The sequence below is a fragment of the Sorex araneus genome, chromosome 5, assembly GCF_027595985.1.
Source record: "Sorex araneus isolate mSorAra2 chromosome 5, mSorAra2.pri, whole genome shotgun sequence".
Lineage (NCBI taxonomy): Eukaryota > Metazoa > Chordata > Mammalia > Eulipotyphla > Soricidae > Sorex > Sorex araneus.
Window position 1 is genome coordinate 127,089,662 of NC_073306.1, and position 15,911 is coordinate 127,105,572.

A 15,911-nucleotide genomic window follows, 5' to 3' on the forward strand; every position below is an offset into this window, starting at 1 on the left:
CCTGTGAGCCCTGGAAAGGGGGGCAGGAGGGGAGGAGGCTTGAGCCTTTTCACACTTTGTTGTTGCAGATTTCCTTAAGCAAGTCTGTGTTCCGGAGTGTGTGAACAAGAAAAATGATTCTCTAATAAAAATAAATAAATAAATAAAATTTAAAAAAATGATGGCTGGAGGAATCAATCGGAATGGGAGATGTGTGCCAAAAGTAGATAACAGGGGACTGGAGCAATAGCACATCGGGTAGGGCTTTTGCCTTGCAAGTGGCTGACCCGGGTTTGATTCCCAGAATCCCATATGGTCCCCTGAGCACCACCAGGGGTGATTCCTGAGTGCAGAGCCAGGAGTAACCCCTGTGCATGGCCAGGTGTGACCCAAAAAGCAAAAAACAAACAAAAAATTTTAAGAAAAGAAAGTAGATAACGGACCAAACCTGATGACCTCTCAGTGTCTGTGTTGCAAGCCATAATGCCCAAAAGTAGAAAGAGTATGAGGAATATTGTCTGCCATGGAGGCAGGGAGAGGGTGGGAAAGGAGGAGTATACTGGAGATATTGGTGGTGGGGAATGTGCACTGGTGGAGGGATGGGTGTTTGATCATTGTGTGATTGTAACCCAAACGTGAAAGCTTGTAACTATCTTACGGTGATTCAATAAAATAAAATAAAATAATATATATGTATATATATATATATTAACAAAAAAAAGAAAGAAAAGGCAGCAAGCAAGGAGAAGCACGCTGCAGGGGATGTGGCCCTGTGGCCTCACACTAGCAACCTGGACTCAGGCCCAGAAGCTCTGGTCTCCTTCCGAGCTGTGACCCGGGGCATGTTTTTCAAGGTCTCGACACCACAGTTAGAACTGGATGAGTGAGGGGCTGGAGCGATAGCACAGTGGGGAGGGCATTTGCCTTGCACGCGGCCGACCCGGGTTCGATTCCCAGCATCCCATAGGGTCCCCTGAGCACCGCCAGGAGTAATTCCTGAGTGCAAAGCCAGGAGTAACCCCTGTGCATCACCAGGTGTGACCCAAAAAGAAAAAAAATAATTGGATGAGTGGGTTCAACTACACGCTGAGCGTCGTGCACCCAATGGCAATTGGGAAACAGGTGAGCCCGGCTGTTCCAAGTCCCTCCTGACACCCCACCCCACCCCGCCTCAGCACCCCCACCCCTTGGGGTCTCACCCCGTGCCTCTGCCAGAGGGACTCTTCTCCCTGTTCTCTAGCTGCCCACCTCCCGACTCCACCACCCAGCCCCCGCAGGGACCCTCCCAAGCCTGCTAGGATAACGCATGGCGCTCTGCTCCTCTCGCCTCCCTGGGTGTCCAGAACTGTCCTCCCTCCCCTGCCCTGGACGATGCTGACGCCCTCGGAGCCCCGGGGCGGCCTGTGCTCAGGCAGCAGTCTGGCTTGGGAGCAAAAGGCTTGTGAAGGAAAACAGTCTGACCACACTCAGCATGATACTCTCCAGACCCATCCGCGTAGCAGCGAAGAATGTTTGGAAATAAAAATGAAAGAACAGGCCCAAACATGGGTGATGACCGAGCCCTTCCCTTAGCCCGAGCCCAGGTCAGCTCGAGATCCCCAGGGGGGTGTGCAGAGCAGAGGGAGCCCCCGAAACAGTGCCCGCTGTGCAGAGTCACCCCGTGAAACAGCCGCACATCCGCGCTGGGTCACCCGGGACAAGCCTCGCTCACGCGATGTTTTCTCTGCCTGTTTCTTGCCAATGTCTCTTTTACTGGGGGATGGTGGGACCCAAGGATTACTTAGGAGGCCTGGGACCCCCCCAGTGACTCTCAGTCAGGCCAGCAGTTCAAGGTGGGGTGCTACTTGGGCTGTGCAGAGTTGGAAGCCACCAGGGCCACCTCCGTGGCCCCCAGGGCTGCTCCTGGTAGTGTCTGGGGTGGGGGTGGGCGGTCACGTGGCACTGGGGTAGAACTGGGCAAGGCACGAACCCCAAGCCCTGTGCCATGTCCTGGCTCCACAGCCCCTGCCTCTTTTGCAGGACTTAGCTCAGCACCCCGGAATCCAGTCTGACCCGACTCAAACACTTCCTGCCACAGCACACCCCGCTTCCTGCAGTAACTAGAAAACCTTCCTTTGCATTTGATGGACAGATGGCCAGAGGGAATTTTTGCTCATTTGGGGGCCACACCCAGGGAGGTACAGGGCCTACTCCTGGCTCTGCGCTCAGGGCTCACTCCTGGCAGTGCTCGAGGGACCACGGTGTGAGGCCAGAGATCGAACCTCAGGCCGGCCGCATGCAAGGCAAGCGTCCTGCCCTCTGCCCTATCACTCTGGCCCCAGAACACGGGGATTTCTAAGGAAGTCACTCTGGAGACAGGTTTCAAAGGAACACAGAGGTGGTGCATGTAGCAAAACTGGCAATGGGGGTTGAGGGAGGGGGCAGAGGTGCAGAAGATGCCAGTTTGGGACACAAGGTGTAAGGAAAGAGCCTTCCCTCCAGGCAAGTCGATTCTTGGTGACACTCGGATTCATCCGCAGTATGTGTGACTCCTAATATTAAGTCACACCCCCTCACATGCCTTTATTCAAAACCGTGAGAAGGCAGGTGGCTGGAGTGCCCAGGACCCCAAACCTCCCCACGTCCCCGCTGGTCTCTCTGCTGCCCCTCTACTTCCTGACCCCCACCCTGAGCCCTGACTAGATACTTTGGGGGTTTTCTAAGAGGTGAATTTCTCAGGTGAGCAGGCACAGAGGAGCTAAGATCGGAGGCTGTGGCTTTGGACAGACTAAGGTGTGAGTCTGGGTCCAGCTTCATACACGCGTATGAGCGGGGCTGTTTCCCCGGGGAAGTAGGACTGAGCACTGATCCCGCTTGATGGGAGAGATCATGAGAGTCAGTGCCTGACTCAAAGAGGCACAGGGAGGTGTTCCAGGGTTTGTGCAGGCGTGGCCCTGGCTGGCATCAGGACCAGAAAAAAGAGACAACTGGAAAAAAAATCGGATAAACTAGCAAAATTCAATTGATGTTTGGATTCGACACAATAGTAGCACTGTAGCGCTGTCATCTCATTGCTCATTGATTTGCTCGAGGGGGCACCAGTAACATCTCTATGATGAGACTTGTTACTGTTTTTGGCCTATCGAATATGCCACGGGTAGCTTGCCAGGCTCTGCTATGCGAGCGGGATACTCTCGGTAGCTTGCCGGGCTCTCCGAGAGGGACGGAGGAATCGAATCCAGGATCGGCCGCATGCAAGGCAAACGGATACAAAAGCCAATGGATACAATAGTAATGAGGCAATGTTGAGGCAACAGTACAAAGATTATGTAAGACGAGACCATTAAAAGAAAAGGATCGGGGCTGGAGCGATAGCACAGCAGGTAGGGCGTTTGTTTGCCTTGCGCGCGGCCGACCCGGGTTCAATTCCCAGCACCCCATATGGTCCCCTGAGCACCGCCAGGGGTAATTCCTGAGTGCAGAGCCAGGAGTGACCCCTGTGTATCGCCAGATGTGACCCAAAAAGAAAAAAAAAAGAAAAGGATCAGCGGCAGTGTGGGAATTCTCTGCACTGTCTTTGTAACATATTTTAAAGCCAAAATTGGAGCCCACAGATAATACACTGGATGGGATGTTTATCTTGCACACGGCTGACCAGGGTTTGATCCCCGGCACCACATATGACCTGAGCCCCACCAAAGGTGATCCCTGAACACAGGAGTAAGCTCTGAGCACTACTGAATGTGGCCAAAAAATGAAATAAAAATAAAAAATAAGACATATAGAGAAAAGTGTTCCAATGTAAAAGTTTTTTAGTTTTCTTTTTTTGCTTTTTGGGTCACACCCGGCGATGCACAGGGGTTACTCCTGGCTTTGCACTCAGGAATTACTCCTGGCGGTGCTCAGGGGACCATATGGGATGCTGGGATTCGAACCCGGGTTGGCCGCGTGCAAGGCAAACGCCCTACCTGTTATGCTATCGCTCCAGCCCCATCCAACGTAAAAGTTTTAACTTTAAGCGTACACTCTTTCAATCATAATACCCTTTTACTCATACGAGGTTTGGATAATACATGGCACGACCACTTGGTCCTAAACCAGCTCTGCTAAATCGGCGGGCTTCCCTGGATCTTAGATCTAATAACAGAAAAACAAATGTACTGAGCAATAGCAGGGCCCGGAAAGACTCACCAATTTGCCCAAGTCTTTGTGCTAAAAGACGACAGAGTCCCTCGTCTGCTCCCCACTGAACACCTCAAGGCCAGAGCCTCTTATCCAGGCCCCAATAGAACCGCCTGCAGAACTCCCACCATCACAAAACCCACTGACAGGGAGAACAGCAGGTGATTTTAGACCAGCATGATGAGCACAGAGTACAAATTTGAGCCCAGAGAAGGGAAGTAGAAATGAGGTGAGGGGGGTAGGAGCCCCTTGGGTGGGGCCACTCACAGTCTGAGGGACTGGGGACAAGTCACCTTGTTTCTTTAAGCCCTGCCTTAGCATGTCTGTAAAGTTGAAATAGAAATAGTATTGATCTTACAAGGTCATCAAGGAGAGTGAATCAATCGATATTTTGAAATCATGTCACTCGAAATAGTGTCATATACACAGCAGATGCAATAAATGTTTGGGATATTAAAACTTTTCCTGAAGGATAATAAAAAAGACATTAGATGGGCTTGAGCAGGGATGAAAGGGGAGTCGCACAGTGGACAGTGGTTGAATGGATAAATTGTTGGGGAGAAATATGGCTGGATGATGGAGGTGGTTGCATGGATGGATGATGGATGTATCGATGGATGGATGGGGGATAGATGAATGGGGGGATGGATGAATGGAGGGATGGATAATGGATGGATGGGTGGATGATGGATGGATGGATTTTTATAGAGGGTTGGATAATGGATGGATGGATGGATGGATGATGGATGGATGGGGAATAGATGGATGCATGGGTGATGGATGGATGATGATGGGTGAGGAATGGATGGATGGAGAGATGAATAATGGATGGATGGATGGATGGCTAAAGGATGGATGGATGATGGATGATGTATGGATGGGAATTGAATGGATGCATGGGTGATGGATGGATGGATGATGACGGGTGGGGAATGGAGGGATGGAGGAATCAATGGATGGAGGGATGGGTGGATGACAGATGGGGAATGGATGGATGGATGCATGGTGATGAATGGGTGGATGGATAGATGGTTGGGCTGGTGCTAAATTGACAGTGAAATGCACGATGGGTAGATGGTAGTTGGGTGGATGGGTGGGTGGGTGGGCAGCAGATGGGTGGATGGGTGGTAGATGCCTGGTTAACTGAGAAGAGAAGTTGCTTCAGCAGATGTAAGCCTGGCTGAGTGACGAAAGCAGCTGGAGGAAAGCGAGTGAACAAAGCTGTCCGGGTGGGTGTGGATGGCAAGTGAAGGGGGGACAGAAGGGGGCTGAAGGTACGTCTGAGCATTTGTCTGTGAGCCTGGAATGGGTGAAACAGTTGAGTGGATACCTGGATGGCTGGGTGGGTGAAAGACTGGAGAGCTGATGGGTAGACAGAGTCAGTGAGGATATGGTTGGGGGACTGTGAGGTTGTTCAGGCCGCTGTCACAGACACACAAAGACTGAAGATAAAGGGGTGGGTAGAGGGGCTGGTGATGGACTCCGCCCAGTGGTAGGAAGGACAACGTGGATGGTGGAGTGAGGGGGTTGCATGTAGGGACGGATGAAAGGGCCACTGGCATGTCTCTTTAAGCAAACCGTCCAGGGGTCCCGGGGGGGGGGGGTCCCTGGGGGATCCAGGAAGCGTCAGGGCCTGGATGACCGTCCTTCAAAGTCCTTCCTTCCTTCCTTCCGCCGCGGGGCCATCCCTCCCGTCACCGCCCCGGCGCGGCGCGTGTCCTACCTGGATGCGGCGATCTCGGCCTTCTGGCGCGCGATGGCCGCGGCGCGCTGGGCGCCCTCCACGGCGTGCTCCACCTTCTGCCGGACCTTGCCGCTCTTGAGCGGCAGCACGCGGCGCTTGGTGCCCTTGACCAGCGCGTTGTGGCGGTACTTGCCCTCCTCGCGGCGGCCGTCGGGCAGCGTGGTGCAGCCGTAGCCGTGGCGCAGGTTGTCCAGCCACTCGCCCTCGTAGCGGAGGCCGCTGGAGCGCTCGCTCACGCCGAAGCCCGAGCGCTTGTCGTTCTTCCACTCGCCCATGTAGGTCTCGGTGGTGGTGGCGTCGATGTCGGCGTCGAAGGGCGCCGCGTCGTCCGCGCCCTCGGCGCCCTCGGCCAGGCTGCCGGTGGACGCGGCGTCCGAGGCGCCCGAGCTCAGCTCGCTCTTGAGGAAGCTGACCCGGCTGCGCTGGCTGCCCAGCGACGCGCGGGACTCGCTGCGCCCCAGCCGGCCGAGTAGCGCCCCGCGCTGGAACAGGCCCCCCTTGGGCGCGCGCGCCGCGTCGGGGCCGGCCAGCAGGCTGAGCGCGAAGCCGCCGCGCGGGATGCAGGGCGCGGGCGGCGCGGGGCCGTCGGGCGCGGGCGAGGCGGGCGAGTCCGGGGACAGCGTGCCGTTGCTGTGCTCGCTGCGCAGGGACGAGAGCGACGTGCGCAGCGGCGAGCGCACCACCACAGCCATGCCGTACGGCACGCTCTGGCGCACTCCGTAGCCATGGCGCATGCCGTTGGTGAACTGGCCTTGGTAGGTGCCTGCGGGGCGGGGAGAGGACGGCAGCGTCAGGCCAGGGGCGGGAGCCGCGGGGGGCACCTGGCACGCGGCTCACCCGGGTTCCATCCCCGGCACCCCATCTGCCACCCAGAGCCCCGTGAGAATGGATCCCTGCACGTGGCCGGCTGTGGCACCTGCCCAAGCGGGGGAGGTGGTGAGTGGGAGTGGGACGGACGGAAGGATTGACGGACGGATAGATGGATGGATGCATGGATGCATGGATGCATGGATGGATGCATGGATGGATGGATGGACAGACGGACGGGCTGGTGCTGAACTGCTAGTGAATGCATATGGGTAGGTGGTAGATGGATGGATGGGTGAATGGATGGACGCGTGGGAGGATGGGCAGCAGATGATGGATGGGTGTGGGCCAGCCAGGAGTGGATCCCGCCATGGGAAGAGTCCTGTGAGTGGCCCCCGCGTAATAGTGCACTGTGCGAGGTAGAGGCTGCGGGCACGGCCGGGCTTACGCAGGCCCCGCAGGACAAGGGTGGACCCCTCTGCATGGTGCGTTAATGACTGCTGGTTGCGCTGAGGGCTTTGGGGGCAAGAGAGGGTGAGGCTGAATGAGGCTGTTTTTCTGTCATTATGGTATTATACGGGGAAGCCTGGCCCGAGGTAATCTCTGTGGGGTGTGTCTGGAGGATTAGATTCACAACCGGAGACTATCCCGCTGATCCACGTAAGTGCTACGGGTGCGTCACCCCGCAGTGCTGGAGGGGCCCCTGCGGTGCCAACATGGAATTGGGCCTCTGGCATGCCAGGTATGTGCTCCATACTCTGTGCTCTCTCCACCCACCCCCTCTCCAGGGGAGGCTGTTTAAAGGTGAATTTAAAGGAGCACCCACCGATTTTGACTCCCAGGAGAGAATGAATGGAGGTGCGATTGTGAAACAATGTGTCTGCAAGGAGGGAGCATCTGCATTGGGGGGGGCTGCAAGGCAGCAGGTGTCGTCATGGGGGTGTGCACAGCGGATGATGGGGAGATCCCAAGTGTCAACGGGCGTCCCTCGGGCTTCTGAGAGCACTGAAGGCCAGCGTGTCCCCGCAAAGACAAGACTGAGTGCGGGTGCGAGACAGCTGGCAGGGCGGGTCGCAGGAGCTGGCCAGGCTGTGGGGAAGGAGGCTGAGCGTGTGCAAGGCCGCCCAGCGAGGACCACCCAGGGAACATCCCCGCTCGGGGACAGGAGAGGTGGCAAGCGTGCAGCGGGTAAGTGCGGGGTGGAGGCAGTGTGTACAGTGACTCTGAGGGGCAGCATGTCCCCCCTTTTCCACAGGGAACACCCCAGAGTCCCAGTGGATGCCCGAAACCACCGGAGACCCCCAAGCTCCTGTCTGCACGGGCCTGTGGCAGAGTCAGGCTGCTGCGGGAGGCACAGGGAGAGAAGAGCAGCAATAGCTAGTCGGACAGAACAGGGCGGGGACAGCTCCAAGCGTGAGCACATGCTCACAGTCCCCCTCACGGTCCCCCGAGCACCAGAGTGACCCCAAGTACAGAGATGAGAGAGACCCCTGAGCACCACCAGGTGTGGCCCCACCTGGCAAACAAGGGCCCACTATAGTGAAGTTTCCACGAACACAGCCTCTCCCAAAATAGCTTGGAGGCAATATTTTCAAACTGTGGGTGGCTGAAACCAGGAACAGCAAGACCGCAGCCACGGGGAAGTGTGCTCTGAAGTGTGCGATGGTGCGCTGGGTGCGAATGAGTGCGATGGTGCACTGAATGTGTGATGGTGCGCAGAGTGTGAATGAGTGCAATGGTGCTCTGGGTGTGAGAGTGCAGTGGTGCTCTGAGTGTGCAATGGTGCACTGAGTATGAATGAGTGTGCAATGGTGCACTGAGTGTTATATGAGTGCAATGGTGCGCTGAGACTGGAGTGAGTGCTACCCAGGGAGGTGGCGTTGCCTGTGGAACCAACCACGTGTGAGGGACGGTGGCCAGTGCGAGGGGGCGCCAGGGCCCGGGATGGGACCCGCTGTCAGGGGCTGTCGGGCAGCTATGGAGCAGTGGCGTGGCAGTTAGGATTCAGCCAGGCTGCCGGGCCCAAGCCTGCCTCTTGCTTCACTGGCTTGGTGACCTTGGTGCCTCCACCTCTCCGTGCCTCAGTTTCCTCATCTGCGGAGCTAAGATCGATGGAGCTGATAACGGCCTTCTACCTCACGGGCGGGTTGAGGGTTAATGAAGGAGCAGGGAGTGCGGTGTGGTGTGAGGGGTCTGAGCTGCACAAACCAACCTATCAAAGTGCTTCCGGGCCTCCTCCCCGCCCGCTTTTTTTTTTTCTTTTTGGGTCACACCCGGCGATGCACAGGGGTTACTCCTGGCTCTGCACTCAGGAATCACTCCTGGCAGTGCTCAGGGGACCCTATGGGATGCTGGGAATCGAACCTGGGTCGGCCGCGTGCAAGGCAAACGCCCTCCCCGCTGTGCTATCCCTCCAGCCCCCTCTGCCCGCTCTTTCGTGCTGTTCACCCCAAGGCTCCATGGCCGACCTTCTCTGCCTCACCTGGTGCCCACCCGACTGCCACTGGGTCCTGCTGACTCCCCGAAACACATCCCCAGCCCTCACTTCCCCCCTTTTTTGTTTCCAAAAAGCCGCTCAGACTGAACCCTCTCCCTCTCCCTCCTCCGGAGGAAGAACCAGCTCAGCTGCCAATACCACACCCAGGCGGGCTCCGCTCAGGAGAGGACTCGGCTCCTGAGGGTCCCGCAGGGTCCTGCACTCCACAGGTCAGAGAAAGTTCTCCAGGAACAAACTGTAGAAATTCTCCTCGAGGGGCTGGATCGATAGCACAGCGGGTAGGGTGTTTGCCTTGCACGCGGCCGACCCAGGTTGGAATCCCAGCATCCCATATGGTCCCCTGAGCACTGCCAGGAGTAATTCCTGAGTGCATGAGCCAGGAGTGACCCCTGTGCATCGCTGGGTGTGACCCAAAAAGCAAAAAAAAAAAAAAAAAAAAAAATTCTCCTGGAAAGTGCAGCCTTCTCCCCAGCGCCCCCTCCCCCACCCCGCAGCCCCACACAGCCACACCTGATGCACCTCCCCCCTCACTCCCTGGCCCCTGGCCCCCTCCAGCACCACCCCAGAAGGCTCCGGATCTTCATCGTTGTGCCTCTGGCATGAAGTTTCTCTGCTTCTCAGTGGCCACTAATGTGCAGGGACACATTCATGTGTAGGGGAGAGAGGGGGTGGTCTGCACAGGGGCTGGCCCCTTCCCAAGGGCCCTCCCAGCCTGGCCCCCCATGGCGCCAGCCGCCCAGACAGGACTGCTGGTGGAGGCACCCCGGCACTGTCCCCTCCGCCTCCGGCTCTTCCCCTGGCTCCCTGCACCCTTCTCCCAAGGCCTGTGTGAAATCGCAGCCCCAGGGAGCCCTGAGGGCGTCTGTCGGACTCGTGTCCTGCGGCCTCTCTCACCTCCTCCTGCCGTCACTCACTCATTCCCGGGCCTTTTCTCCCTGCGAGGACAGAAGCTCTCTGAGGTGGCGGCGGACCTAGTCGTGTCCCTGATGAGTCACCTTGGCATTTGCCTGGCACCTTGGGAATGCCAGGACTCTGGTCAGTAGCTCCAGCGGGGGCTGGCAGATGGCCTCAGAGTGCCCAGCACCCCATCTCCTGGGGCAGCGCTCCCCATGCCCTGGTCCCCGGCTCGTGAGCAGCATGGCCTCATGTGACACCCTGGAAGGTTCTCCACCCAGCTGCTGGGAATCAGTGACCTTGGCAGCCAGGACCATCTCAGGGTCCCCGTCTTCCTCTCCCCCGCCCCCAGTCCTGCCCTCCGACGGGGCTCAGGAACAATGCTGGGGGCTCCCTTCAGCCCCTCACTCTCCTGTGGCGTGTGTGTGCTCAGTGGGGCTTGTTCACAGGAGAGGGAGCCGGTGGGTTTGCCACGGAAACAGAGGAACGAGTCCGGCGCGGCCCTGCTCTGAGCACTGGGTCCTCCCTCTCGGGGCTCAGAGACAAGGGGGTCTCGCCTTTCTCTGCTTTATTTTTCCTCACTGACACCTAATCTGTGTACACTGCCGTGCTAAGTAAGAAACTGAATGTTGGGGCTGGAGCAATAGCACAGCGGGTAGGGCGTTTGCCTTGCACGCGGCCGACCCGGGTTCGAATCCCAGCATCCCATATGGTCCCCCGAGCACCGCCAGGAGTAATTCCTGAGTGCATGAGCCAGGAGTAACCCCTGTTACTCCTGGGTGTGACCCCCCCAAAAAAAAAAAAAAAAAAAAAAAAAAAAAAAAAAGAAACTGAATGTTATAAGAATTTTGAAATTGTGATGGGAACTAAGAAAATGTAGTGGGGACTGGGACACAGAAAAGCGAACCTTCCGTTAAACAAGAGAAGGGAGGAAGAAGCATTCCTTTGAGGACCCCTCCAGGCTACCAGATTTACGGGAATATACGGGAATATACGGGAATGCGCGGAGACGGCCCCCGAGGGTGGCACCACCTGGGCGGGATCTACTGTCACCAACTGTTTTCCTTTTGGCACCTGAAGGCCATACCCTAGGGAAAAGATGCTTTGATTGTTTGATCTTTTACTAATCATCTCTGTATCTCCTGTCTCACTGATAAAAAAAAAAAAAAAGGTATGTAAAATGTAATGGGCTGGAGCGATAGCACATCGGGTAGGGCGTTTGCCTTGCACGAGGCCAACCCAGGTTCAATTACTCTGCCCCTCTCAGAGAGCCTGGCAAGCTACCGAGAGTATCCCACCCGCACAGCAGAGCCTGGCAAGCTACCCATGGCATATTCAATATGCCAAAAACAGTAACAACAAGTCTCACAATGGAGACATTACTGGTGCCCGCTCAAGCAAATCGATGAGCAAAGGGATGACAGTGATACAGTGACAGTGATGTAAAATGTAGCCCACTCTTAGAGGATAAAAGAGAGACCCTCTCAGCAAACAGGGCACCAAGTCTCTTGCTCTTCTGACATGGGGTCCTCAGCACTGAGCTTCTAATAAACTCACTATCCTATCTTGAGCACACTCTCTCTCTCTCTCTCTCTTTCTCTGTCTCTCTGTCTCTGTCTCTCTCTCTCTCTCTCATGTCCCTGATGAGTGAGTCTCCTTGGCATTTGCCTGGCACCTTGGGTATGCCAGGACTCTAGTCAGTAGCTCCACAGTAGCTCTCTATCTCTCTGTTTACTTTTTGCTCACGCCAGCACAACATGCACAAAGTATACATGTTGAGAATATGTCTACACAAAGATAGGTATACATAAAGACATGCATACAGGGGCTAGAGCGATAGCACAGCGGGTAGGGCATTTGCCATGCACACAGTCGACCTGAGTTCAATTCCCAGCATCCCATGGGTCCCCTGAGCACAGCCAAGAGTAATTCCTGAGTGCAGAAGCCGGGACTAACCCCTGTGCATTGCCAGGTGTGACCCAAAAAGCCAAAAAAAAAAAAAAAGAAAAAGATATGCATCCATGTGTTTCTTTCAGGTGCAGAGTGGGCTGCACACCTGGAGACCCTCTGGGGTGCTCAGGAGACCCTCTGCGATGCCGGGGGTGCAAACCAGTGTGGTAACCACCACTGTGTGCAAGGCAAACGTCTCCCTGGCCCTTTGGTTTCCCTTGGTCAGTGTCCTCCCCCCACCACGGAAGGCCATGGAAGTGGGGCTTGCGTTCCTGTTCACTCCCTGCTGCCTTCCCACCTTCTGGCCCACGGCAGATAGTCTGCAGCTAGGGTGACCCGAGTGAGCAAAGAGCGAGCAGCGGCTCTCCCCAGCGACCTCCTCCTCCGGCTCAGCCGCCTGCTGACAGACCAGGAAAATGTCTAGGGAGGTAGTGAAAGGTTCCTGGTGAGACTCGCGGGAGGACTTGCCTAATGAATCCGCCTGGAGCCAAATCTCACACCCCTGTCCAGCCATGTCCCTTCCCCTCCCCTTGGAAGAAAGACATCTATAACTGTGGACAGCACACTGGCCAGGAGGCGGTGGCACACTGAGGCTGCGGGGACGAGACCTGATCTCGGGGTGGGACGGGCTGGTGACATGCCATCCATCAGTCTCCCTTTTCCTCCTGTTTGGCGCGAGATGGGCTGACGTGGCCCCTTTAAGCCCAGGAAAAGCTGAGATTGCAACAGGAGGGCAGCTCTTGGCCACCCGTTGGGAAGGAAATGGCCGGGCTATATTAGGAAACTCATCACTAGGCTCAGACTAGCACCAGGAGGAGGAGCCCCGCCTGGCTCTCTAAGACAGGCTGGAGGAGCAGAGGGAGGACCCAGGGCAGCTCTCAGCTCTCACACCCTCGGACAGAGCCTCCACCCTGGCCTCCCAGCCCTGCCCAGCTCCCACAGCTCAGAGACCCAGGTCAAGGGAACCTGAAGCCGGAGAGGGGGCCCCAGCCACCTGCCTGGACTCCCCTTGGGGCAAACCTGGTGTCACCCTCGCTTCCCACATCACGATGCCATGGCTCAGCCCAGCCCTCCACCCCACACCCCACCCCGCAGCCCGGCACCTTGGCACCTTGGCGAGCAATGCACCCTGTCCACACCCTGCCAACTTTGATGGGTATTTCAAGCTTTGGTGTGTCATTATCTGAGATGACTTCTTCTGCTTCTTCTTTTTTTTTTCCCTCTTTCTGGGTCACACCCGGTGATGCTCAGGGCTTATTCCAGGCTCTGCACTCAGGAATTACTCCTGGAGGTGCTTGGGGGACCCTATGGGATTTCAGGGATCAAACCCAGGTTGGCCACATGCAAGGCAAATGCGCCCCCCCTGCTGTGCTGTTGCTGGGGGGGCCCCCCCAAGACGACTTCTTGTCCCTTGCCTCCTGTGCTAACACCCGATGCCATGTCACCCTGTGACTCCTAGCACCTTTCCCAGACACTGTCAAATAATTACGCCCATCATTAAGCTCACCGGCAGGCTTGCACGCCTGGCTCTGGCTTCCTAGAGCCAAGGAGTCCTGAGTCCCCTATTACTGCCCTCACCCCAGTTTTTTAAGTCCTCATGACTGCTCTGACCCCAGCTGCTCACTCCCCTCAGGGCCAGGCCCCTCTGTTCGGCCAGGACGGGGGAGCCCTATCCCCTCCCTCCCCTACTAACTCAGTGCTTGCTACGTGCTCCAAAATGAAGGGCAGTGACCTCTGGACTCAGCACCTCAAACTCTGGGAATGATCAGGGGACTTGGACAAGGCTGGCAAGGGCCATAAGCACAGGCAACGCCGGCCTCACCCTCGCTCCGAGCAGGCGCGTACGTCTAATCAAACCAGTACCTTCCCCCGGCCCCTCTAGCTTGGTTACCAACGAACACCCCAGGTGCCTTGGAGTCAGCAAGGAACAATGGAGACAGGGATGCTTGGATCTGAACAGAGCTTCCTCCCCCACGCCTCCTCATCTTCCTCCAGCCATTCCGGTTCTCTCTCATGGTCACTAGTCTTCGGCCTCCTCCGAGGCCAGATTCCGCCCACCCTTGGCAGAGTCCCTGGCATCTCTTTATTAGATGCACATCCGACAGGTCACCCCCCTTCCTACCCAGAGACAGCAAGGCTGTCGTGGGTCCCTAGGAAACCTACTACCATTGAGATGGCCTGGGGGGGCGGTGATGTGGGGAGCTGCGGGGGGGGGGGGGGGAAGGAAGCAGGGATCGAGGAAGAAGTTGGACCATCACAAGCAAGGCCTCTGCTGCTCCTCGGGGGCTCCCTGGAGCTGCTGTGGTCCTTCAGAGTTGTCCCAAAGCGAAGCAAGGCAGGTTGCGTGCTTGCATTCCTGCATCAAGCCAGGGGCCGGTCGCCCCGGGGCTGACGGAGGCCCAGCTAAGAGCCAACACTCCCGTACTTCCGGGGGACTGAGGACCGTGTGCCTGAGAGGAGCTGGGAGGGCTACAGCATCTACTGTAAGACTAACGCGCATTCCCCTCTGCGACCCGCCAGAGCCTCAGGACGGGCCAGTCACCCTCTCCGGCCTCACTGACGTTACTCACCTGCTCTCAATGCCTGCGATCCAGCCTTTTCTTTTTTCTTTTATTATTATTATTTTTTATTTTTAATGAATCACCATGAAATACACTTACAGACTTACAAACATTCGCAATTATGTTTCAGTCCTACAACGATCGCGTACACATCCCTCCACCAGTGCCCATTCTCCGCCACCAATGTCCCCAGTAACCCTTCCCCCCCCCAACGCCCCCTGCCTCTTTGCAGGTGCATTCCCTTTTATTCTCTCTCTCTCCTTTGGGGTGTTGTGGGTGACTGCTAGCACCCGCTTCCGAGTGCAGGTTCTTCTGCCTGGCGTAGGGCAGCTCCCCCGCTACCTGCCGACCCTATTTTTCCTACTCAGCTGCAAAGCCCCTTCCTCAAGGATGCTGTCCCTGACTACTGGGCTGGCCCAGTCCCCCCCACTACCCATTCCTGACGTCTCCCCCTTTCTGTAACTGATGCCAATTTTACTGTCGGAAGCTCTCCTCTGCCGTTAGACTGTGTGTCCCCAGTGGAATACTATGCAGCTGTTAGAAAAGATGAAGTCATGAAACATGTAAGTGGATCAACATGGAGAGTATCATGCTAAGTGAAATGAGTCAGAGAGAGAGAGGGACAGACATAGGAGGACTGCACTCATTTGTGGAATATAAAGTAACAGAATGGGAGACTAACACCCAAGGAGAGTAGAGATAAGGGCCAGGAGGATCGATCCATGGCTGGGAAGCCAGCCTGATATGTTGAAGAAAAAAGCAGCTGAGATAGAGAAGGGACCACCAAATAAATGATGCTTGGAGGGCTCGCTCGGGATGGGAGATACGTGCTGAAAGTAGACTATAGCCCAAACATGATGGCCAACTTAATACCTGCATTGCAAACCACACACCCTAAAGGAGAGAGAGAGTAAAAGGGAATGTGCCTACCACAGAGGCGGGGGAGGGATAGTGGGAACATTGGTGGTGGAGAATGGTGGAGGGAGAGGCATTCGATCATTGTGTGACTGAAACCTAATCACGAAATCTTGTAAATCCATAACTATCTCACAGTGATCCATTAAAAAAATTTTTTTTAAATAGAATGTGTGTCCCCGGGGCTGGGGCCAGGATGGTCTTGCTCTACTGCCTCCCTGCCTCAGGGTGGACACATGTCCAGTGAAGACTGAAATGCCGCACAAGGGCCCAGCCCGGGGTAGTCCTTGGCAGGTGCGCATCTCAGGAAAGCCGACACGTCAGGTTTGGGGTTTGGGGTTTTGTTTTTAAGTATTCCTTTTCCTTTTATTTTATTTATGTATTTATGGCGGGCAGTGGGGAA

The 15,911-nt window shown here is 56.2% G+C and overlaps 1 protein-coding gene across 1 annotated transcript in view; it reads right to left on the reverse strand.

Annotated features, from left to right (window-relative positions):
* JPH2 (junctophilin 2) overlaps positions 1-15,911 on the reverse strand; it is a 61,173-nt gene that overhangs the window by 32,761 nt on the left and 12,501 nt on the right. Inside the window, exon 2 of the mRNA XM_055139502.1 lies at positions 5,864-6,647. Coding sequence (XP_054995477.1) covers positions 5,864-6,647 — 784 coding nt within the window. The remainder of the gene's footprint in view (positions 1-5,863; positions 6,648-15,911) is intronic.